Here is a 22406-nt window from a genome sequence, read left to right as displayed (position 1 = left end):
GGTTCCCGGGCCGGATAATGCCTCCCCCTGCCCCCACAGACATTGCCTTACCCGCCCCCCCCACAACATTACTGACCCCCTTATACCCCCCGCAACCCCTGCCACCTAGACAATCGCAGGGCCCTTCCCCTGCATCGATCTCAGGCAAAGTGGCATCGGACCCCACTTCCCATTCACCGATCTCAGGCGGAGTTCTCCCCGCCATCCCCTCCAATCTCAAGTCGGACGTTTGGCACCTCCGTCCTCACTAACTGGAGTGCCCGAATCGGACTTTTGTGGAGCATGCCTGTTTCGGGCCAATTCTGGATGGGCGCACGCGGTGATAAAGGGGGAAGTGCCGGTGAGGCTGGGCGTCATTAAGTCGATTTAAAGGCATGCAAAAGCATTTAAACGGCCGTCGCACCCGTTTCGGGTGCAGCGCCGATCGTGGCCATTTTCGGGGCTTGGCAAAGGGGGGAACCAGCACGGAAGCGGGTGTGGATCGCACTTTTCGCCTCACGCCCAACTTTACCAAGTTTTCATGCCTCAAAATGGGCGATGGTAAAACCGGACCCTGTGTGTGTGTGTCTGAAAATTACATCCTCATTCTTTCTGGTTCGGGAAGTGTTTGGATTGAATTGTGTGCAATTCAACCACCTCCTGGATGTAAAGGTTTCACAGGAATGTCTTTGACGTACGTGCTGAGGAGGAACTCGTCAGGACAAGCTGATATCTTCTTTCTGAATCTTCATCTTCCTCTGCTTTGCAAAACATTGTGTTTCTCACCTTCTTCCTGAACTCGTCGGAGATGTAATAGTAAATAAACGGGTCGATACAGGAATTGGTCGCACTCAGCACCAGAAACAGCATATAAACGAAATACAACTCACTGGTGCCTGTCAGCCAAAAATCTGAGTAATGGATCAGCAGAATTATGTTACTGGGAGTGAAACAGACTAAATACACAATCAGCACCAACACCAATGCTCTGATAGCCGTCGTAAATTTACTATCACTGGCCATCAGCGTTTTGATTATCCACACGTAGCAGAATATAGTAACAAGACACGGAATGAGGAACTCAAACACAACCAAACACACAAAGTAATAAAAGAAATAACCAGACAGCAAGTCCCTTGGCAAAGCATCGTGACAGGAGGTGATGTTCAGATCCTGGATGGGGTACGTCTGTCTCTGGAGAAGAAAGGGTAACATGGAGATGAGGGCAAGCAGCCAAATAACTGAGCAGCAACACACAGCGAACCAATTGCTCCTGAAACGCTTGGAGAAAAAGGGATGGACGACAGCAAAGTATCTGTCGATGCTGATGAAGGTCAGCAGCAGGATGGAGCAGTACATGTTCCCGTAGAAGAAGGCGGTCACTGTCCGGCACAGACCCTCACCGAAGGGCCAGTCGTTGCCCAGGAGGTGGTAGGAGATCTTGAAGGGCAGCACCAGGATCAGGAGAAGGTCGGCAGTGGCCAGGTTGATCAGGAAGATGGTGGATGGCAGCCGCTGGACCTTGGTGGCCAAGACAAAAAGAGCCATCCCATTACCCAGGATCCCAACGATCAGGATGATGATGTAAATGGCAGGAATCATCACCATGGTAACAGAATTGGTCAGCTGACTCTTTGCCGATTCAGGCAGCTCATTTCCGGAACCAGTGTTCTCAATGGGGTAACTTCTCAGAAGGGAACCTGTGGATTCTGCACAAAAGTAACATTAATTTTAGTGCTTCAGTTTGTAAAAGTTCTAAGTAGCAATGTGGAACTCAGAATGCTGAAGTTGAACTTTTTAAGGACTGAGATCTATAAGTTTTCCATTGCTCAAGGTGTTTGAGCAGGCCAGCAAGTTGTTATCAAAGAATAAAAGATTTTTGAGAGGTTGAAAAGTTGCAATGTGGTTCTGCAATGAGAAAATAAGGTGTTAGTTTTCAAATTAAAGTATTTTTTCATGTCGCATTTACAGGAAGAGTCCATTCAGGCCCTGTTACACTATTTGGGTGGGTACTTTCAATAAAACTGCCCTAACCTCATTAACAACCTCTATCTGACCTCCATCAGAATACTTTGATACCCGACTTGATAATGATTTGTGTTGAAGTATCCACTGGATTCCCAGCTTTTGGGGGAGCGAGCTCCGGATTTCTGCTCCCCTCTGTGTGTGAGGAAAAGCTTCCTGACATCACCCTGAGTGACCTGGTTCCAATGTCCAGGTTCAGCCCCTTGTTCTGGACTCCACCTCTCCCAACCCCAACAGAGGAAATAATTTCTCTGTATCGACCCTATCGAATCCTCTAATTATCTCAAAGATCTTGATTAGATCATCCCGTAACCTTCTAAAGGCAAGACAGTGTGAGCCAGGTGTGTGAAAAGTGTTCTCTTTAATTAGTCAGGATAGTTTTTAATTCATAACAACAAAATATATGGACGGCAACGTTCCATTTGATCAAAAAACTGAAGCAATTTGGGGTCCATCTAAACAAAACCAGTTTGAAACCACAACCAGTTGCGTTCCTGCCTCGTGCAGCTTATAGAAATGATTGAGAGCAACTCAGATACAATTTATCGACTTACAGTCCCTACCATAAAAAGATCCTTAAGTCATTCCTGCTTTGGTGACTTTGAGGCCATGAGGGACTGCTGCCTTTCAGTGTCTCTCTCGTTCCGCGGTGTAAAGCGCTGATTTGGGTCACTCTCTTTGTCTTCATTCAAATCAACCCAAAGCCAAAATTCAACTTGGATCAGATCAACTCGGAAATCAGTCACAATCTTGAAATGATAGAGCCTGGCTGCTTAAGGTAATGTCAGGAAGCACAAAGGGCTATCGGAAACCAACAGGCTATGGAAATAAACTTTCCACAATAATGAACCCTCGGGATGATCTTTACTATGTTACATTCATTGGGCATGTGGCCTCCAAGATGGCCTCTATCTTCTTGGGTGCCTTATGTAAACCCTTGTTATCAATTGCGTGACGTAAATATTACATTGACATTTGAAAGAAACCTTATCTTTTCTGACAAAAAGGCCACACATCTGAAATTGTTTTGATGTGGGCTTCCAGATGACTAAGTATTCCTGTTTAATGGAATCAGTGATCAAGATAACATTGCACCCGCAAGACTGCCCAATATCTGCTCCATGGACCATTAAGTAAAGGGTGTTCTGAAATTATCTTAAAAGATCATCTCTTACAGTAGAATCTGCCTTTATGAGTGAACTGAGGTGGTACGATGGCACAGTGGTTAGCGCTGGGTTCGATTCCTGACTTGGGTCACAGTCTGTGTGGAGTTTGTACGTTCTCCCTGCGTCTGCATGGGTTTCATAGAATTCATAGAAACCCTACAGTGCTCAAGGAGGCCATTTGGCCCATTGAGTCTGCACCGACCACAATCCTACCCCATATTCCTACATATTTACCCTCTAATCCCTCTAACCTACGCATCTCACGATTCTAAGTGACAATTTTTAGCATGGCCAATGAACCTAACCCGCATATCTTTGGACTGTGGGAGGAAACCGGAGCACCCAGAGGAAACCCACGCAGCCACGGGGAGAATGTGCAAACTCTACACAGACAGTGACCCAAGCCAGGAATTGAACCCAAGTCCCTGGAGCTGTGAAGCAGCAGTGCTAACCACTGTGCTACCGTGCCGCTAAACTGCCATTCCTCTGGGTGCTCCAGTTTTCTCCCACGTTTGAAAGACGTGCTGGTTATGGTGCATTAGCCATGCTAAATTCCCCCTCAACCTCCGAACGGGTACTGGAGTGTGGCGACTAGGGGATTTTCACAGTAACTTCATTGCAGTGTTAATGTCAGCCTACTTGTGACTAATAAATAAACTTTACTTTAAGTTTAATGATGAGTCGATGTCAAGGTTCAGTTACAACATGCATTTGCAAGTGGCCTACGATTGGCCGATTTTGCTGAACTTCGGTCCGATTGCTGTTTTGAAATATATATAATGCTTCATTACAGGCACAATTGGGGTTGCCCAGTCATTGGTGATGGCAGGTTCGAAGACTCCTGTGTCCACAAGTTCCATTTTATCTGATTCTGTCTTTGGACATGTGATATAGGGTGCTGTCCTGGCCTTGACACACTTGGGCTGATTGTTTTGTTTGATGGTAAATGCCACTTGTACTCCTTCCAAGGACTCCAGCGTGTCCTCAAATACATTACAGTATTTCTCCAAAATGTTCTATAGATGTGTTATAGAATCAGCTATCCTGTTCACCACACTCCACGATCAAAGAACAAAGAACAGTACAGCACAGGAACAGGCCCTTTGGCCTTCCAAGCCTGCACAGGTATATGATGCCCTTTTAAATTAGACCTTTGGCCTCTATGTGGTCCATATCCCTCTTTTCCCTGTCCGTTCATGTACCTGTCAAGATGCCTTTTAAACGTTGCTATTGTATATGCTTCTCCCATCTCCTCTGGCAGCGCATTCCAGGTACTTACCTCCCTCTGTGTAAACAAAACCTGTCTCTCACATCTCCTTTAAACTTTCCCCTTTTACCCTTAAACCTATACCCCCAAGGAGTTGACATTTCTAACCTGGGAAAAAGAGTCCGAGTACCCACTCTTTCCATGCCTCCCATAATTTTAGGAAACTTCCCTCAGATCGCCCTTCAGCCTCTGACCTTCAAGAGGAACCAAGCCAAGATTGTCCTCTTATCGTAGCTAATACCCGTCAAACCAGGCCACATCCTGGCAAACCATTTCTGTGCCCTATCCAAAACCTTCATCCTTCTAGTAGAGTGGTGTCCAGAGCTGTATGCAATATTCCAAACGTGGCCTAACTGAAGTTCTATACAGCTGCAACATGACTTGCCAGTTTTTATACCCTATGTCCCAATGATGAAGGCAAGCATGCCTTATGCCTTCCTGACCACCTTATAAGAACATAAGAACATAAGAAATAGGAGCAGGGGTAGGCCATCTGGCCCTTCGAGCCTGCCCCGCCATTCAATAAGATCATGGCTGATCTGTCGTGGCTCAGTTCCACTTTCCCGCCCTCTCCCCATAACCCTTAATCCCCTCTCTTATCAAAAACCCATCAACCCGCTTCTTAAAAATATTTAGCGAGGCAGCCTCCACCACTATCCACTTGTGCTGAGTCTGGGGGAAAGTGAAATGTTTAAGATTAAGATTGGTTGATGTTTGGTAAAATTGGGCTGTGAAGGGGTTGCAGAAGGTGGGTCAATGGAGTTCAGACACAGATCATGGTAGCACAGTGATTAAAGAACAGAGAACAACACAGGACGGGAAACAGGCCCTTCGGCCCAACGAACCCGCGCCACCATGATTAGAACTGCTGCTTCACAGCTCCAGGGACCTGGGTTCAATTCCCGGCTTAGAACATAAGAACATAAGAAATAGGAGCAGGAGTAGGCCATCTAGCCCTTCGAGCCTGCCCCGCCATTCAATAAGATCATGGCTGATCTGTCATGACTCAGTTCCACATTCCCACCCTCTCCCCATAACCCTTAATCCCCTCTCTTATCAAAAACCCATCAACCCGAGTCTTAAAAATATTTAGCGAGGTAGCCTCCACCACTTCAACGGGCAGAGAATTCCAGAGATTCACCACCCTTTGAGTGAAGAAGTTCCTCCTCAACTCCGTTCTAAACCGCCCCCCCCCCCTTATCTTGAGGCTGTGCCCCCTAGTCCTACTGTCCTTTCTGAGCGGGAAGAGTCTCTCCACCTCTATCCTATCCATCCCATTCATCATCTTGGTTTGCACATTAGGTTTGCACATTCTCCTCATGTCTGCGTGGGTTTTCTCCGGGTGCTCCGGTTTCCTCCCACAGTCCAAAGATGTGCGGGTTAGGTTGATTGGCCATGCTAAAAAAAAAATTGCCCCTTAGTATCCTGAGATGTGTAGGTTAGAGGGATTAATGGGTAACTGTGTAGGGATATGGGGGTTGGGCCTGGGTGTAATTGTGGTCGGTGCAGACTCGATGGGCCGATTGGCCTCCTTCTGCACTGAAGGCTTTCTATGATCAGCCATGATCTCATTACATTTTGAAAGAGTGTTAATGGGATGAATGGCCTCCCCCTGTTCTTGTCAAATGAACTTCAGATGTTGCCTGATCTACATCACCAGTGTATCCGAGATCAATCTGAGCAGTTTGTGCGCTGACTGAGGGATCAGATGCTGTGTATGCGGTGAGTACCTTCTGATTGGAATTAGTGTGACTCATGCCCTGCAGTGTCACACTCTCAAAACACTAACGTAAAAACACCTCAATAACTGAAACCATAAGAAAGAGGAACCATTCAGCCCACCTACGCTAGACAATAAAATTATGGTTGATGTAACTGTGTCCTTAACTTCTCTTTGCTGTCTGTCCCCATTATCTACCCTCAACTCCTTTGTCAACCAATCGGTGTCTAACTCTGCAGTGGTTGGATTCAGTGAGCTTGCTACAGTTGCTTTGTGGGGGAGAGAACTTCAGACACAAGTAACCTCCAGAGAGAAAGTCCCTACTCAGCTCTGTCTTAAATGAGACAGCCTTTACTTTGAAACTGAGGCTGCCAGTTTAAGATGCTCTCGATGTCTACCCGGTCACACCCTCTCAGAACTTTTTATATCAGTGAGCTCATTTCCCATTCTTCTAAACTGCGCTCTTCCTGTCTAACATTTCTTCACCAAACAACCCCTTGATACAGGAACCAGCCTGGAACTTTTCCATTACAAGTATACAAGTATATATTCCATTACAGTATTCCCGATGCCCCTGTACATTTGCAGCGAGACTCCTTACTCCATCCCTAAAGGATCACATTCTATTTGCTTTCCTAATTACTGGTTGTATGCATGTTACCTTTTGGGATTCACGTACGGGGACACCCAGATTCCTCTGTACCTCAATCTGTTCTGCAATCTCTCTCCATTTAAATCACTTGCTGTTTCCCTTCCTGTCAAAGTGGACACGTTCACATTTACTTAACACTTCTATACCCCTTTGCAGAACGTTTTACCCTCCTGACAACACAGTAACTGTTTTTGTATCATCAACTGGTCTGAATGATGCTCTAATTGACGTGAATATAGATTGTAAACCATTGGCATCACAGCGCTGATCCAGCTGACATTCCAGTAGCTGCTGTTTAGCAACCAGACCCATTCACCCCAAGACATAAGAACATAAGAACATAAGAAATAGGAGCAGGAGTAGGCCATCTAGCCCTTCGAGCCTGCCCCACCATTCAATAAGATCATGGCTGATCTGTCATGGCTCAGTTCCACATTCCCGCCCTCTCCCCATAACCCTTAATCCCCTCTCTTATCAAAAACCCATCAACCCGCGTCTTAAAAATATTTAGTGAGGCAGCCTCCACCACTTCAACGGGCAGAGAATTTCAGAGATTCACCACCCTTTGAGTGAAGAAGTTCTTCCTCAACTCCGTTCTAAACTGCCCCCCCTTTATCTTGAGGATGTGCCCCCTAGTCCTACTGCTCGCTGCTGGTTATGATGTGGAGATGCCGGCGTTGGACTGGGATAAACACAGTGAGAAGTCTCACAACACCAGGTTAAAGTCCAACAGGTTTATTTGGCAGCAAACGCCACTGGCTTTCGGGGCTTTTCCCCTTCGACAGATGAGTGGGGATTTCTGAACCAACGAAGGATGAAGACCCGAAAGCTAGTGGTGTTTACTGCCACATAAACCTGTTGGACTTTAACCTGGTGTTGTGAGACTTCTTGCTGTGGGTTGGCCAGTGTTCTACCAGTGCTCACTCACAACACCAGGAACTTTTATAGTGAGTAATAATCCTCCGTGTGGCACCTTAGTGAATGCTGCTTCGAAATAGAAATACACCATGGGCGCAGTTTTCAACCCATAGATTTCAATCTCATCGGCATGTTCTGTGCACAATCATTTCCACCCTCCCCACCATGCCCGCTTCTGGAATGTTCCCATCTCTCCAGCAGATCGACTAGCGGGGAGCAGGCGTGATGGTCATGCCAGGGGAGGGAACGAGGCCACTGGAAGACATTGGGTGGTCAAGGGCATGGTCAGATAGTGTCCACTAGGCAGTGCCACTGTACCTTCAGGCAGTGGGACAATGCCAACATTCCAGGAACAGTGCCAAGGGGTGATGACAGAGGGGGCATTCAGTGGGGGAGGGGGCTGTTTGTGAAGGGGTGGATCATGCTGGGGGCACATTGGGATCTGTTGGAAGAGCTCCAATGTCCCTGATGCCCATGTTGAGGAAAGGGTGGGGAACATTGCCAGCGACGGTGCTGGGGAAGGGGGGTATCCCGAATTCTATGGAAGGGGGGGGCGGTACGGCGTTTCCCAGCATGCTGCGAGATCGGGGCGCCCTTGCAAAAAGGCTACCCGAGCTCTCTGCAGCCGGACTCGCCCAGTGTTTCCTCCATCCTCCCCCATCAGCGCGAATCTCACCAAGAAGTGATCGAGTGTGGGAGGATTGCCGTGTGGAGCGCGCCCGAGAGACAACTGCCCAATTCCACAGTATTCTTGCTGTAGTTTTTCTGGGAGGAGAATTCTGTCCGAGTTTTATTGGAAACTGTTTACCCACACTGCTTGTTACACCCTCAAAGAGCTCTCATCAGTTTATCAAACATGATTTCCTTTTCACTAAACCGTGTAGACTTTGCTAATCGGATGAAATGTATTATTGAAGAAAGAGAATAAAGTGATCAGATTAATTCTTACCTTCTTTCAGCTGGCACAGTGCTGTGGCTGAGAACAAAAGTACAAGTATAGTACAACTTTGGCAGAGTGCATGAGCCATAGCTGCTCTGTCCCCTAACTGCGTGATCTGACTGCAAACGTCTTTCGGGTCTGCAGTGTATGTTTCAGACTTCCTGTGACACAGGAAAATTCAACATAAACATACTGAACACATAACAACAGGAAACCTCTCATCACATCTGATTATCACCAGAGGAATGGTCAGATATTTAGGATTCTGGAAAACCTCTAAACAAACGCTTTCCTGTAAATACCGGCCTGGATATCAGATCCAGCCTGGGGACAGAGAAATAGAAACTTAGGAACAGGAGGAGGCCATTCAGTCCTTCCAGCCTGCTCTACCATTGATCTTGATCATGGCTGATCACTGAATTCAATATCCTGATTTCCCCCCTTCCCCCCCATATCCCTTGATCCCTTTAGCCCCAAGAGCCAAATCTAATCTCTTCTTGAAATCAGCCAACATTTTGGCACGACTACTTTCTGTGGGAGTGTATTCACCACCCTTTGGGTGAAAAGGTTTCTCTTCACCTCAATTCTAAAAGATTTACAGGGAAACTAATTTAGGGACAATTTATTTCCTCCAATCAGCCTAATAGCACATCTTTGGGGTGTGGGAGGAAACCGGAGCACCCGGAGAAAACCCAAGATAAGGACACCAAAACTGCACACAATACTCAGGTGGGGCCTCACCAATGCCCTGTACAAAAGCACCACACATTTGCGTCCTTGTGTTTTCACATATTAATTCTAAATTCTCTCAACACTAACAAACATCAACATTGAATCCCTACAGTGCAAAAGGAGGCCATTCAGCCAGTCAAATCTGCACCAACTCCCTGACTGAGCATCTTACCCAGGATCTAGCCCCATAACCCCATGCATTTCCCAAGGGTAATCCCTCTAAAAAACAGCTCATGAACACTAATTTAGCATGGCCAATCTACCTAACCCACCCATCTTTGGAGAGTGGGAGGAAACCCACCGCAGACACAGGGAGATCAGACAGTGACCTGAGGCTGGAATCGAACCCGGGTCCCTGGCACTGTGAGGCAGCAGTGCTAACCATTGTGACACTGCTTGTTTTCTTCAGCCGGATAAATCTTCCTGGTCCATCGATATCAGAGCAAACGGCAACATATTGACGAAAGCAGCCTGGGTACAGGAAATCCTTGACACAGTGAAACGTTTCTTAAACAAACTGGTCAGTTACAAAAGTAATTCCTTTCTTCAAAAAGGGAGATTGAACTAACCCAGCAAAACCATTGACCAATTAACCTGACAGTAATGGAATAACTACCAGGGTCTGAAGTGAAAAACCAGAAACCAGAATATCTTGTGATGAAGAATGGAGTGAATGAAAAAGTAGCCAGCAGACATTTTTAAGAAGAGGTTTCTGCTGGATCGGCAGCTGATGAATTTATTGATGAGAAGTGATGGGAGAAAGCATCTGCTGCACTTTCCGGATCATTCCACAAAATGCTGGAGCCAGGAAAAGAATAGATGAAAGATGATGTGATTGGTCGATGTGTGTGTGTATTTTATAGAATTCTTTTATAGAATTCTAACCTTCACAGAGGGAAGGAAGGAGGCAGTTAAAGAATCCAACTTGAGAGTAGCAGATTCCAGCAATTGTGACCAAAACAGAGAGAACAATAAACATTGGATGGGGAATGTCCCATTTGCACAGCTGTGTGCCTGCCTTTTCATATTGAAGGGTTGCGCAGTGAGGCTGCAGGAGATTTTGTGTAGATGATGTAAATAGCAACCCGGAGTGAGTCTGTCATTGAAACGAACTGAAATCGGTTCATGTGCACAGTTCCAGACTCTCAACAAAATGGAAAATCTCAACAGGGCAACACCTGTAACTGAGTGAATGGCTCGGTGATTAGCGGAGCTCCAAATTGGGGAGAGCATCTGAGGTCCGTCTGAAACCTGTTCCCAACTAATCATAGTCAGGCCAGCAGCGACGTAACTGCCGGAACCATGGAGTGAAGGTGGCACAGTGGTTAACACTGCTGCCTCACAGCGCCAGGGACCCAGGTTCAATTCTGGCCTTCAGTGACTGTGTGGAGTTTGCACATTCACCCCGTGTTGGCGTGGGTTTCCTTCGGATGCTCTGGTTTCCTCCCACACTCTAAAGATGTGCTGGTTAGGTGGATTGGCCATGTTAAATTCCCGCTTAGTGTCAGGGGATTAGCCGAGTAAATATGTACGTTTACAGGGATAGGGCCTGGGTGGGATTGTTGTTGGTACAGACTAGATGGGCTGAATGGCCTCCTCCTGCCCTGTAGGGCTTCCAAGATTCTATGAGTGCAGGGAAACTCAACCAGGTTTCCTGATCCATTGATTATTCAGGGACTTCTCTGGGTCACTCAATGAGTGAGGTCAGGATCAGGGTCAGGGTCAAGGCTCAGGGTCAGTGAGTGAGGACAGGGTCGGAATCAGGGTCAGGGTCGAGGATCAGGCTGGTCAAGGTCAGGGTGGTCAGAGTCAGGGTCAAGGGTCAGGGTTAGTGCATGAGGACAGGGTCGGGGTCAAGGGTCCGGGTGTGGTAACCTCCTCGGATGAATCAATTAATGAATCCTAGGCTTTTTGGCAGTTGTGTCATTTGCTGCCTAGACCCCAAGCTCTGGAATTCTCTCCCTGATTGGGATTTTCCAGTCTTACTCATCCCGGACTGTAAAATCCTGCCCGAGGCCAATGGACCTTTCCATGGTCTGCCCCTCACTCTCTCCGATTCCCGTGGCAGGCTGGATGCTAGATTTCTGGCCCCTGTGTCCTTTCCTTTCCTTAAGGACATTGCGTGAAACCATTGACTAATTGTTTGCTGAGCTATCCGGTTTCCTCCCACAGTCAAAAGATTAGGTTGATTGGCCATGTTAAAAATTGCCCCTTAGTGTTCTGAGATGTGTAGGTTAGTGGGATTAGTGGGTAAATAAATAGAGATATGGAGGTAGGAAATAGGTGGGATTGCGGTCGGTATGGACTTGATGGGCCAAATGGCCTCTTTCTGCACTGTAGGGTTTCTGTGATTCTATCTTAATATTCTCTTGCGATCTGGGGTCAGATATTATTTAATAATCATTCCTTTGTGGAGGCTTCTTGTTTTATTTTGTTACATTAATGGTGATTTGTAAATGTAAGTTAATGTACTGGGTGTCACTAAAGATATCTAAGTGTAGTTACTGTTGTAAAGTTTTATCTGTGTTGAGCTCTGATTCTGGCCAAGCGCTCAGGTTGTTACCCTAAGTTTCAGGTCTGCCCTCAGAGTCACTCCTTTCTGTCATTACTTATTTTGCACTGACTCTCAAACCATTATCTCACATCCAGCTGCAGGACAGAGTCCAGAATTTCCTGTTCTTTGCCACTAACTCGCCCACTGAAAATTTCCACCTACCTTTCACAAGCTTCCTGTAGAAAAATTCAAGCTCATTTTGAACTTAACTTGAAGGGGAAGCTGCAGTTTCCCAAATAACATTCCCACTTCCACCTGGGAATTTTAAATATTCACACCTCACCCCGTACACAGGCACCCTCCCCAAAACACAAAGCAAGCAGAATCAGGAGACTGAGGAGCTGAGGTCCAGTTCTGCATCCCGTGCTCAGCATTGGGCAGTGTGGCAGTCTCGAGCCTATTTTTATTTTTAGAAACATGTGGATCGACAAGAATTCGCTTGCTGATTGGATTGCGGAATTGCTTCAAACAGCCCATTCAGTTGTGGCCTGTTACCATGGAGACATTCTGGCTTAACTTTGTAAACTTTTGTTGGGAATTTATTGAAGCATTAAATACAAGACGTAAAGATCTTTGTCAGTGAGGGTGTAGTACGGATGAGTCAGCTACGGTGGGGAATCGGTAACCATAAAGACAAGGCGGCCACTAATAAACCCCATTCAGAGAGACCAGTAAACTTGCTACAACAAGTGTTCCTGACAGTATCAGACGTGTAAGCGAGTGGCCTCATTGAAAAGGGTTAGAGTTCTTTGTAAAGTCTGCTGCCTGTAATTTAATAGTAAGAAGTCTGACAACACCAGGTTTAAGTCCAACCGATTTATTTGATAGTAAACTCACAAGCTTTCGAGGTTTCCCCCTTCACCTGACAAAGAGGGAAACCTCGAAAGCTTGTGAGTTTACTAATAAATTGGTTGGACATTAAGCTGGCGTTGTCAGACTTCTTACTGTGTTTACCCCAGTCCAACACCGGCATCTCCACATTAGGCCTGTAATTTAACCCAGGCCAACCCCACGCACACAGTTACTGCCCCTGCTTGTCGACCTGTAGGTATATTTAATAAATTGAGTCCAGATTCCTTCTGTTGCTGAGGTGGGATTTGAACCCTGTGTCTCCAGAACAATAGCCTGGGTCTCTGGATGACTAAACTCTGCTGGTCTAGATTCATGTCTATTGCAACAATAGCTCGATTCACAAACTTACATCTTCATTGTCAAATACGCAAATGTCCCTGACCCTCCCAAACTGGCATGCAACTGCAGTAAGCAAATGAATAAGCAAATGACAGGTTAGAAACTGGAGTGTAAGAGTAAATAAAACTTGCTGCGATTGTTCTGGGCCTCAGTGAGACCACACCTAGAATACTGTGTAGAATTTAATGTCCCTTTTCCTTAAAAAAGGAAACTCTTGTCTGAGAGAGTAAGAAAGGATCGATTTCTGAGGTGAGGAGATTGTCCCTTTCCTTAAGGAGAGATTAAGGGGAATGTCTCTTTATTCCCTTAAATTTGGAAGAATGAAAGATGATCTTATTTGCAAAAGTTTGAATTCTTACGGGCAGCAATGGTGCTGGTGTCAGTGCTGTGAGCGGGTGGGGTGTTGCACAGAAAGGTTGGGTGTGTTTCGTGTGAACATTTGGTCACAGTTTGGCCTCTGGAAATAACAGCCTGATGGTGAAAAAGCACGGCTGATGGCGCTGCGTACCTGACGTTCAAACACCCCATCATCTTTTTCTATGCTGCCAGCAATACAGTGGAGGAAAGCACTGAGCGAGGTTGGGTATTGGGAACTCAGTGCCGGGGGAAAGAGGCGCTCTTTGCATTTTCTTCTTGACTTTCCAGCTTAAAGTCTCAGAGAGTGGTCTTGCCACACTGTAGTAGAGGAGGAATCTCTTCAGCCAGAAGGTGGTGAATCTGTGGATTTCATTGCCACAGAGGAGGCTGGGTCATTGAGTGTATTTAAGATAGAGATAGATAGGTTCTTGGTTGATAAGGGGAGCAAAAATTATGGGGAAAAGATAGGAGAATGGGGTTGAGAAACCTGTCAGCCATGACCGAATGGTGGAGCAGACTCGATGGGCCAAATGGCCTAATTCTGCTCCTGTGTCTTATGATCTTATGGGTTACAAGGGAGAGAGCTAATTGGTAAGGGGTGAGTAAGTCTGGGTAAGTATTTACTACTTATATCACATGTAGTTTGTAAGGTCCTTTTGTTGTTTATAGTTTGTATATTCTGTGGTGATGAGGATCAGGCAAAAGGGGCCCTAAATAAATGTTTAATTTTAAAGGAAAAGTCATGGCAGGACAGCTCACTGCTGTGGTATGCTCCTCCTGCTTTACGTGGGAAGCCAGGAATATTTCCAGTGCCTGGGGCCAGCATCTGTGCAGGAATTGTCTCCAGCTGCAACTCCTGGACACCCGTGTTTCCGATCTGGAGCAGTGGCTGGGGACACTGTGGAGAATCCATGACGTGGAGAATATTGCAGATAGCACGTATACAGAGTTGGTCAAACTGCAAACTCAGACTCCACGGGCAAGAAGGGATTGAATGACCACCAGGTGGAGTAAGAGGACGAGGCAGGCAGTGATCTCAGGACTACTACCTGTACTACATGCTTGTCAGAGCAGAAACTCCAGGATGTTTTGGATGAATATGTGGCTGGAAAGATGGTGTCGGGTGGAGGATTTCAGATTCCTGGGGCATTGGGACCGGTTCTGGGGAGGTGAGACCAGAACAAACTGGACCGGTTACACCTGGGTAGGACAGGGATTAATGTCCTTGGGGTTGTGGGGAGTGGGATGGGGGCGGAGGGAACTTACTAGAGTGGTTGGGAAGAGTTTGAACTGGAATGACAGGGTGTTGGGAACCTGAGCAGGGTGACGAGGGAAAGAGAAACAAGGACAGCAACAACAGAAAGAGCAGCAAAATGCAAAAACGACAGCCAGCGTAACCAGGTCAAGAGGCAAATAGGGCCACAATACACAGAGAAGTTAGGCTGATTAACAATGGGGAAAAGGCAAGCCCAAAGGCCCCGTATCTTAATGCACAAAGCACTCAGAATGAGGTAAACAAACTGATGGTGTAAATTGAGATAAATGGAAATCATCTCATCGCCATGGCGGAGGCATGGTTAAAAGATCAAAGCTGGGAACTGAATATCCAGGAACTTTCGGAAAGACATGACGGAAGGGAAAGGTGGTGGGGTAACTCTGTTAATAAGAGGTGAAACGAGATCAGTTGTGAACAACAATCTAGGCTTGGATGACGTAGAGTCTATTTGGATGGAGGGAAACTGAACAGCAAGGGGAAAACGACATTTGTAGGAGTAGTGTCCAGACCCCAAACAGCAACTACACTGTAGAAAAGGGAATAAATCAGCAAATAATAGTAACTTATTAAAAAGAATAGAGCAATAATTATGGGTGACTTTAATCTTCATGTTGATTTAGTTAATCAAACCGATGGCTTCAACTCTGTTATTTATTTATTTGTTCAAGACCTGAAGTGGCTGATAATGTGAGTGGAAGGAGCACTGATCACAGTTTAAAGAGATGTGTATTGTCTCCAGACAGTACAGTAAGTGAGGTTTTGCAAACCCAGGCAAGTCACGGGGGTTACAGATAGTGCGACATGAACCCAAGATCCCTGTTGAGACCGTCCTCATGTGTGCGGAACTTGGCTATCAGTCTCTGTTCAGCGACTCTGCGCTGTCGTGTGTCGTGAAGGCCGCCTTGGAGAATGCTTACCCGAAGGTCAGAGGCTGAATGCCCGTGACCACTGAAGTGTTCGCCAACAGGAAGGGAACAGTCTTGCCTGGTGACTGTCGAGCGATGTTCATTCATCCGTTGTCGTAGCGTCTGCATGGTCTCCCCAATGTACCATGCTTCGGGACATCCTTTCTTGCAACGTATCAGGTAGACAATGTTGGCCGAGTTGCAAGAGTATTTACCATGTACCTGGTGGATGGTATTCTCACCCATACTTACCCATGTGCCCTCAGCAAGTTCTCCTCAACTAATCCTGATAACCATTAAAGGTGGCACCATTGGCAGGGAAGGCAATTGAAACATGGGTGATGATACAGCAGGGAAATGCACTAATGATATGTTACTGTATGGTAGAGGTTCATTCCTTTTCTGACATCCATTACGTTAATGGCAAGGACAATGGGATCAGGAAACCCCACTGGTGCGAATGCCAGAGATTCCCATCGGATTTTCCACCTCCGACAGCATTCCCACTCACAGCGAATAAGATTCCCAGACCAACATCTCTGAAACAGGAGGTCAGTAATGAGCTACTCTACTTGGTGGGCGTGTCCTCATGTGGTCTGGCAGTGACCCACATCTCAAAATTTACATTTATATGCACCCCGCCCCCCCCCCCACCAAAATCTGAGCCTGGTGCAGATGGTGGGAGGAGTAGTAATCACTAATCCAAATCCTCAAAATTGGCTCCATTTACACAGTAAAAAGTCTGACAACACCAGGTTTTAGTCCAACCTATTTATTTGATAATATACTCGCAAGCTTTCGAGGGGTTACCCTCTTCGTCAGGTGAATGGAGAGTTCTGGCCTCAGACAGAGCATATAAAGCACAGACAGTTTAGAGATTACTGATTAAAATGCGAATCCTTACACCTAACCTGCTGTTCAAGACCTGAAGTGGCTGATAATGTGAGTGGTAGGAGCACTGATCACAGTTTAAAGAGATGTGTATTGTCTCCAGACAGTACAGTAAGTGAGGTTTTGCAAACCCAGGCAAGTCACGGGGGTTACAGATAGTGCGACATGAACCCAAGATCCCTGTTGAGACCGTCCTCATGTGTGCGGAACTTGGCTATCAGTCTCTGCTCAGCGACTCTGCGCTGTCGTGTGTTGTGAAGGCCGCCTTGGAGAATGCTTACCCGAAGGTCAGAGGCTGAATGCCCGTGACCACTGAAGTGTTCGCCAACAGGAAGGGAACAGTCTTGCCTGGTGACTGTCGAGCGATGTTCATTCATCCGTTGTCGTAGCGTCTGCATGTCCCACACCATTTACACAGGCCAGTCCAGGACCCTCCTGCTATAACCCTCTAACAGTTTGGGAATTCCTGACTTCCCATCTGAATATGATAGGAAGTTAAAGCCCTTTGACCTCCCGCCACCCCAGCTTCCCCCAACCCCAGATTGCAAAAGGGAGAGTGAAAAAAAAAATCAAAAACAGAACGTGATCAATATTTGGTCTTTGAACCATTTTTTTTTATTTCAACGTATACATTTTGTAATCAAAACAAGGTGGTGCCAGCATTTTCACTCGCTTCACTTCTTTTTAAGGCAGCTAACAAGATATTCATTGCACAGGATGGTGATCGAAGACACCATGACGATAAACTCTTGAAAATCCACCTCTTTGTCGCCATTAATGTCCATTTGATCCATGAGAGTCTTCATGGCTGCGGGGTCGGTCGGTGCCTGTGGGGACAGAACAGTTGATAAGAGTGTGCAGCCTTCAAAAATGTTCTATCGTTCACCACCGGTGAGCAGCAGAGTGGAGAATTGGCACGGCAACAAACCTGGGACAGAATCAAATGGAAGCCAAACTCTCAAAAAAAGGGTGCAGCGGGATTGCCCAGCCCCACCCCAGCTGATAGTGGAGAAAGAAGTCCTGCTTGTTAACTGTTTCAGCCACCACAGACACTGCCAGATTTGCTGCATTTTCTATTCCTATTAGAAGACAAGCTCAAAAGGGTTTGTGACAAACCTTCCCCACCTCCCACCAGACTCGTGCTGAAAGCACACCATACCACTCCGACCCCACCCTACCCCAGCTTGTGGGGCATTCAGCTCTTCACCCCGGCCAGCCAGGCTAGTAGGTTCTCAGTCCTGGGAGTTATCGTCAAGAGGTATCATTACACCATTACGTACCTTCATGAAGGTCTTAAGTTCTTCATTCAACAGCTTCTTCAGCTCATTGTTGCTGAGTGTAAGTTTGCTTTGGTTCTCATCACCGCTGGCATACTTGTGGAAAATCAGCATCATTGTTTTCATACAGTTTTCCAATTCAGTAAGTGGGGCACCCATGATGAGACTGGAGAATCAGATCTGTGAACTAAAGAGGCACAGTTAGCAAAGAGTTAAACTGGAACATCCATTTAAATGACTCACAGTGATTCAAGCCACAAACTGCACAATCCCAGCCATCACAGGGAACTTAACAGCCCTTATTTGAATTTTACATTTGAGGTATGTCAGACCCCAGTGTCAGATGCTGGACATAGTGAACAACACCCAGGCAAACACCCTCACCCACATTCCAATGATGTGTTTGGAGGGGGGGTGGGGATGGGGATACAGGAGACACATCAAATGCATCATTTTCAGAGTTGCTTTTTCCTTTTGTCTTTAAAAAAAAAAGCATTTCTCTGTCTCGAGTCATATGATAATTTATTCCACAAGATTCTAGTTCTGAATCGTACTGAAAAAACAGGCCCCATCCCTTTTCTGGGCTCCATGCCCAGATTCATAGCCTCTGTGAGTAACATTCTCCATTTTATATTCTTTTCCAGTCTGCTGTAGAATGAGGGAGGCGCAGATATTGTGCAGAGTTGGAAAGCGAGAGTGATCCAACCACACGAAGACATGACAAATTTTCATTGTGCAAAACTCACTTCACAGTTTAACAAGGGAGTGCACCAACTGCAATTATTTTAAGCCAACAGAAGTTAATTAAGACACAGCAAACTTCACATTCCAGTAAAACAGAAACACCATTTTAAAACTCACAGAAAACCCAGAGAAAGAAAAGGTCTATGGAGAAACATCAACTACTTTTCAAACATTCTAAAAGTTCCCCTCCACTTTATATCTCACACAATTATATCTTTACACATATTTCCCTGAGACACTCCTCTTACCAAACTGCAGAGTGTTGAGTCCAAGATTCCCAAACAGCAGGAACTGAACTTGTTAAAGAGCTCCAGGGGTTCCCTGCCCCACACAGCTCATTGGTTTACCTGATTAGTCATTCCCCAATCACGACCCTACAACTGAAGGACCCGCCCTCATCAAGGTCCCATTGGCTGTTTTGGGAGGGGTGTGGTTTTCTTTGCACCACACCCATTTGCCCCACCCTTTGGCTGGCATGGTTGTTGGATGAATCATTGGCTGAAGAAATTAGAGCCAATTCAGAATTACGAAAAGTAAATCAAATGCAGATACGCAGTTGGGATTACAGCTTTCCCCAAATGCGACAGAGCAAGAACTATCCAGCTTCAGGAGTGCGTGAAGCTGCAAAGTCAGATATTTGAGGTTGTAGAGAAGGGATTGTAAATAAAGATTGTATTGAAAAGTTATTCTCCGTTGGAAAAGAGGAAAGTTCATCTGAGAAAACAGAGGAATGTTGCCTGCATCAAAAACAGAAAAATGCTGGAAAAATCTCAGCAACTGTGGGGAGAGAATAGAGCCAAGGTTCTGAGTCTGGATGACCCTTCAAAGAGCTGAGAGCAAAGAAAATCCAGTAAGAAGCCTCACAACACCAGGTTAAAGTCCAACAGCTAGTGGTAGCAAAAGCCACTAGTTTTCAGGGCTCTGCCCCCTTGTCAGATGAGTGGGGACAAAGGAGCAGCAATCCGAAAGCTAGTGGTTTCTGCTAACAAATAAACCTGTTGGACTTCAACCTGGTGTTCTGAGACTTCTTACTGTGCTTACCCCAGTCCAATGCCGGCATCTCCACAGCAAAGAAAATCAGCAGAGATTTACACTGCTGATACAGAGTGCTGAGAAAGGTGCTAAGAATTTCCGTTAAGTGATCGGAGTGTGTGAATGGCAGAGCAGAGGTACAGATCATTAAAGGACTGCCTGAGGAGTGTGGCAGTTGCCCTGAAGGGAGGGAGGGGCTGGAGAGGAGGAGAGCGGGAATGGAGAAGTGGAAAAATGGAAGTGAGAAAGAAGGAAGATAAAATGGATGAATGAGATTAAATGAAATGGAATAAAATAAATGGAAATGGGACAAGGTGGAGGAAAAGTTCAGGCTCTGAAGTTATTGAACATAGACATAGAACATGGAACATTACAGCGCAGTACAGGCCCTTCGGCCCTCGATGTTGCGCTGACCAGTGGAGCCAATCTAATGACCCTCTAACCTAAACTATTCCAATGTTATCCATATGACTATCGACTGACCATTTGAACGCCCTTAAAGTTGGCGAGTCCACAACTGCTGCAGGCAGGGCATTCCATGCCCTTACTACCCTCTGAGTAAAGAACCTACCTCTGACATCTGTCCTATAACTACCACCCATTGAACACAATGTTCAAGCCAGAAGCCTGTAAAGTGCCCAATCAGATGATGAGGTGCTTTTCCTCCAGTTTGCGCTGGTGTTCACTGGAACATTGCAAAAGGCCAAGAATGGACATGTGGATAGGAGAGCCGGGTGGGGTGTTGAAGTGGCAGACAACAGGATTACAGTGTTAGCAGGAACAGAGGATTAGTTAATTAACAGAAAGCAAAGAATGGGGGGTAAATGGGTGTTTTTCTGGTTGGCGATCAATGACTAGTGGTGTGCCTCAGGGATCAGTGTTGGGACCTCAATTGTTTATGATTTACATTGATGATTTGGAGTTGGGGACCAAGTGTACTGTGTCAAAATTCGCAGATGACACTAAGATGAGTGGCAGAGCAAAGTGTGCAGAGGACGCTGAAAGTCTACAAAGGGATATAGTGAGTGGGCGAGGGTCTGGCAGATGGAGTACAATGTTGGTAAATGTGAGATCATCCATTTTGGTAGGAATAACACCAAAATGGACTATTAATTAAATGGTAAAAAATTGCAGCATGCTGCTGGGGAGGGGTTTTGTTGCTTTGGAAAACTTTTGGAGTTCTTTTGTCAATGTCACTTTCTGATTTGGTATCCTTCTGGTACATAGATGGATAGTTCGCTGAAGAGATATTTTAAGCTGGCAGGAAGATGCACTTATCTTCTCTAGGTATTGAGAGGTGACAGCTTTTCAGTTCCACTCCCTCTGCAGGCAACTGGTTTCCTTTTTATATCCCTGATAACCGTCAATTTTCCTACCCCAGGATTGGTCTGATGGTGTCAACAACAGCAAATTCAAATTTGATAGGGTCCTGATTGCTGGATGTCTTCTTAAACTGATAGGCTGTCAAAATTTAAAAGCCTGCAAAGCCTGTTACCAAGACAAGCCTGAAGCTTGACCCTGGTTACAATTGTTGCAATCAGTGTACCCTGTGTAACCTATGTTTTAAACATTCAAGCACTGAATATAAAATCAGCTTTTAAAGGAACCACATTTCATAAACTCAAATTCACAACTATATGGTGAGACACGGATTAAGATGTTAGAGCTGGTGCATATCCCATCACATCTCATCCTCCCCCAGTTCTCTATGTAGTCCTGGAAGCTTTGGTCAGTAGCTCTGTGTGATTGTGCCAGTTGGTTGTGCTGGAAATGTTCTCAGGCAGGTGTCCTCAGTGTCGTCCACCTGGACCGCTCCATTGTTGTGTCCAGTGGGTGCAGGCCTCAGGAGGAGCCTCCAATTCCACTGGCGTTGCAGGCCTGTATTGTAGGCTGGATGGCTGGGGTACTGTGTTCTGGTGTTGGTTCCGCTACCTGCCATAGGTGTGTACTGACAGCCAACTTGTGTGGGGTTTGGATGCTGACCAGTTGACCAGGTGTTAGACGGTCAAGTCATCTGGCATTTCAATCATAGTTCCAGTTCCCTCTTAGCTGGGATTCGATGAGGGCACCACGCAGATTGGTTTGGGTTTCAGGTTATAAGAGAACCTTGGCAGTGCAGATTGTAGTCCTGTTGCATTTGGCAAGTTGCAGCTGTGCTGGCGAGGGCAGGAGTGATATTTTTCACTAGCTGAGGATTGCAGCATGGAAATCTGTGCGACCCAGGCTCATCTCTGTAAAAGATGCTTAGCCAAATGAACCATTCATTCCACCAAGTGATTGGACTGTGGATTCAGGGGGCTGTTTGTGAAATGCTCAAAGTGCCAGGCGAGTGCAAAGCTTCTAACCTGATTGGAGCTGAATTGGTGAGTGCTGTCTGTCCGGAATCTGGGAAGGGATGCCCTATGTGCCTTGAGTTTGATACTAACCAAGTTCTTTGTCATGTTTGGCAGGTAGTCGAGTTCAAACCACCTGGAATATGAGGCGGCTCAGACCAAACGTCCATGACCATTCTGCAGGAGAAAGCCCCTTTTAAACGTGAGGTTTTGGGAATCATGTGACCTGACCAGCCAATTGGCCGAACCCTGGGGCTGAGCGTGTCAGTCTCAATCTGGACTCAAAGTGGTTGCTAGCACATTTCTGGCATTCTGTATATAGTTTATTTGTTACAATAAATAGTTTAGTTACTACGCTTGGTGCTTGCCAATCCTTTGAGATTTCACATTGGCGATGAGGATTAATGGGCCTGCATTCAAATTGCCACAACAAAAGACAGAGCAGAT

At 46.1% G+C, this 22406-nt stretch overlaps 3 protein-coding genes across 4 annotated transcripts in view; 1 reads left to right on the top strand and 2 right to left on the bottom strand.

Moving 5' to 3' along the window:
• LOC145358534 (protein S100-A1-like) overlaps positions 1–22406 on the top strand; it is a 93201-nt gene that overhangs the window by 15500 nt on the left and 55295 nt on the right. The gene's annotated exons all lie outside the window — the stretch shown is intronic.
• LOC145358770 (proteinase-activated receptor 2-like) lies at positions 112–12304 on the bottom strand. Of its 2 annotated transcripts, XM_080213039.1 has the most exons (3): positions 12116–12304; positions 8677–8828; positions 112–1688 (listed from the first exon to the last, which is right to left on the bottom strand). In XM_080213039.1, exons 2-3 carry the CDS (start codon positions 8753–8755, stop codon positions 655–657), a joined length of 1113 nt encoding a protein of 370 aa, XP_080069165.1. In that variant the 5' UTR covers positions 8756–8828; positions 12116–12304; the 3' UTR covers positions 112–654. The 2 variants fall into 2 exon arrangements, with proteins under 2 accessions (XP_080069165.1, XP_080069166.1); XM_080213040.1 differs by lacking the exon at positions 12116–12304 and having other exon boundaries at positions 112–1887; positions 8677–8762.
• Positions 17160–18949, bottom strand: LOC145358613 (protein S100-A1-like). The gene is made up of 3 exons (XM_080212819.1): positions 18843–18949; positions 17854–18037; positions 17160–17400 (listed from the first exon to the last, which is right to left on the bottom strand). The coding sequence occupies exons 2-3, from the start codon at positions 18007–18009 to the stop codon at positions 17248–17250; spliced, it is 309 nt and encodes a 102-aa protein (XP_080068945.1). The 5' UTR covers positions 18010–18037; positions 18843–18949; the 3' UTR covers positions 17160–17247.

This window comes from Carcharhinus amblyrhynchos, chromosome 26 (genome assembly GCF_965287045.1).
Source record: "Carcharhinus amblyrhynchos chromosome 26, sCarAmb.v2.hapA, whole genome shotgun sequence".
NCBI classification, from domain to species: domain Eukaryota; kingdom Metazoa; phylum Chordata; class Chondrichthyes; order Carcharhiniformes; family Carcharhinidae; genus Carcharhinus; species Carcharhinus amblyrhynchos.
This window is presented reverse-complemented; position numbering and strand designations above follow the sequence as displayed.

Coding starts and splice junctions, on each gene's coding strand:
- LOC145358613 (XM_080212819.1), bottom strand. CDS start 18,009: ATGGGTGCCCCACTTACTGAATTGGAAAACTGTATGAAAACAATGATG. Junction 17,401..17,853: donor AACTTAAGACCTTCATGAAG/GTACGTAATGGT, acceptor CTGTCCCCACAG/GCACCGACCGACCCCGCAGC.
- LOC145358770 (XM_080213039.1), bottom strand. CDS start 8,755: ATGGCTCATGCACTCTGCCAAAGTTGTACTATACTTGTACTTTTGTTC. Junction 1,689..8,676: donor ACTGTGCCAGCTGAAAGAAG/GTAAGAATTAAT, acceptor ACTTTTGTGCAG/AATCCACAGGTTCCCTTCTG.